The sequence below is a fragment of the Lampetra fluviatilis genome, unplaced genomic scaffold (genome assembly GCF_964198595.1).
Source record: "Lampetra fluviatilis unplaced genomic scaffold, kcLamFluv1.1 SCAFFOLD_711, whole genome shotgun sequence".
Taxonomy (NCBI): Eukaryota; Metazoa; Chordata; class Hyperoartia; order Petromyzontiformes; family Petromyzontidae; genus Lampetra; species Lampetra fluviatilis.
Window position 1 is genome coordinate 1 of NW_027621321.1, and position 2,500 is coordinate 2,500.

At 68.0% G+C, this 2,500-nt stretch overlaps 1 protein-coding gene across 1 annotated transcript in view; it reads left to right on the forward strand.

The window, feature by feature from the left end:
• The first annotated feature begins 382 nt into the window (after positions 1-382).
• Positions 383-2,500, forward strand: part of LOC144955086 (trafficking protein particle complex subunit 14-like) — a 7,326-nt gene continuing 5,208 nt past the window's right edge. Inside the window, exon 1 of the mRNA XM_078885422.1 lies at positions 383-686. Within this exon, the coding sequence (XP_078741548.1) occupies positions 391-686 (296 nt within the window). The 5' untranslated portion in view covers positions 383-390. The remainder of the gene's footprint in view (positions 687-2,500) is intronic.

Below are 2,500 nucleotides of genomic sequence, written 5' to 3' on the forward strand. Positions count from 1 at the left end.
CACCCCACCCACCCACCCCCCACCCCACCCACCCCCCCACCCCCCACCCACCCCCCCACCCCCCACCCCCCACCACCCACCCCTCACCCCACCCCCCACCACCCACCCCTCACCCCACCCACCCCACCCCCCCACCCACCCCCCCACCACCCACCCCCCTCACCCCACCCACCCCCACCCACCCCTCACCCCACCCACCCCCACCCACCCACCCCACCCCACCCCCCCCCACCACCCCACCCCACCCACCCCACCCCACCCCCCCACCACCCTACCCCCCCACCCCCACCCCCCGCACCCCCCCCCCCACCCCCCACCCCCCACCCACCCACCCCTCACCCCACCCACCCCACCCCCCCACCCCCCACCCACCCACAGCTGTCCCAGCAGATGAAGCTCAAACTACAGTTCACCGCATCGGCGCTCGCTGCTGGAGCCTCGGCAGCTTCAGCGGCGCCTGTGCCGGGGGGCGGCGCCGGCTCCACCGCGTTGCCCCCGACGACGACGACGACGCCGGTGCCGTCGGGGCTGTCGCTGGCGCGCAACCACAGCCCCGGCAGCCCCGTGCTGCGCGAGCTGCAGCAGCAGCAGCAGCAGCAGCAGCTGCAGCTGCAGCAGCAGGGCGCCATCGGGCGCTCGCAGTCATTCTCACACCAGCAGCAGCCTCGCAACGGGCACTTTGTCAGGTGCGGGAGGGGGGGGGAGGGGGGAGGGAGAGGGGAGGGGGAGGGGAGGGGGGGGGTGAGGGGGGGGCGGGGGGGGGCGAGGGAGGGGGGATGGGGTGGGCGAGGGAGGGGGGAGGGGGGAGGGAGAGGGGAGGGGGAGGGGAGGGGGGGGGTGAGGGGGGGGCGGGGGGGGCGAGGGGAGGGGGGATGGGGTGGGCGAGGGAGGGGGGAGGGGGGAGGGAGAGGGGAGGGGGAGGGGAGGGGGGGGGTGAGGGGGGGGCGGGGGGGGGCGAGGGAGGGGGGATGGGGTGGGCGAGGGAGGGGGGAGGGGGGAGGGAGAGGGGGAGGGGAGGGGGGGGGTGAGGGGGGGGCGGGGGGGGCGAGGGAGGGTGGAGGGGGGGGGCGAGGGAGGGGGGAGGGGGGAGGGAGAGGGGAGGGGGAGGGGGAGGGGAGGGGGGGGGTGAGGGGGGGGCGGGGGGGGCGAGGGAGGGTGGAGGGGGGGGCGAGGGAGGGGGGAGGGGGGGGCGAGGGGGGCGAGGGAGGGGGGAGGGTGGGGGAGGGGGGGGGGCGAGGGGGGCGAGGGGGGGGGGTGCATCGTGGTTCGGAGGTCCTGGGTTCGATTACAGACACCTGGGGTGTGAGTGAGAGTGAGTGAGTGTGAGTGTGTGAGTGTGTGAGTGAGTGTGTGAGTGTGTGAGTGTGTGAGTGAGTGTGTGAGTGAGTGTGTGAGTGTGAGTGCCACCCCCCCCTAGTGGAGCATCTTCGCCGGTTGGAAACATTTAGGCTGGCCTGCCTACGATCCATCCTGGGTTTAACCAGGCTGGATTGTGTGAGGAGCTCACAAGTCCTTGAAAGATCTGGACAAAGTCCCATCAGTGAGCTCCTCCGGCAGGCAAGGCTGCGTTGGCTGAGTCATGTAGCCGCATGCCCAGCCACCGCATGCCTAAACAGCTTTTGTTCGGCCGGATCGAGGGGGCTAAACGGGCGCGGCACGGGCTAGAGAAGAGATGGAGTGATGTGGTACAGGAGGACGTGGAGCTGAGTGGACTTGCCGATGACTGGTACCAGCGGGTGTCAAGATCGGCCTCAGTGGAGGAGGCTCGTGAAGGACGCTACTGGGCAGTTGGAGGCAGTCGCCCTCCAACAACAACGGAGGGCGGAGGAGCGATGCTCACAACAACGAGCGGAGCGCCGGGTGGCTAAAGCACAGCAATTTGGCACAGTAGGGGGCACAGGTGGTGCATCAGCCAGTCATCTCGGTCATCTCGGTCAGTCGACCCGTGGCACCTGCTGGGTCTGCCCCGTGACCTCCTGCCAGCGGGCGTTCGACACTTCACGTGGCCTCAGGGTGCACATGGCCTGGCACAAGCGTCGTGGTGACGTCACCGCCACTTAGTGGCGAATGGCGGTTGTTGTTGTTGTTGAGTGTGAGTGAGTGTGTGAGTGTGTGTGTGTGAGTGTGTGAGTGGGTGAGTGGGTGAGTGAGTGTGTGAGTGAGAGTGAGTGAGTGTGAGTGAGTGTGTGAGTGTGTGAGTGTGTGAGTGAGTGAGTGTGTGAGTGTGAGTGAGTGTGTGAGTGGGTGAGTGAGTGTGTGAGTGTGAGTGAGTGAGTGAGTGTGTGAGTGAGTGAGTGTGTGAGTGTGAGTGGGTGAGTGAGTGTGTGTGTGTGAGTGAGTGAGTGAGTGTGTGAGTGAGTGAGTGTGAGTGAGTGTGAGTGAGTGTGAGTGAGTGTGAGTGAGTGTGAGTGAGTGTGTGTGTGAGTGAGTGAGTATGAGAGTGTGAGTGAGTGAGTGAGTGTGAGTGAGTGTGAGTGTGTGTGTGTGTGAGTGAGTGAGT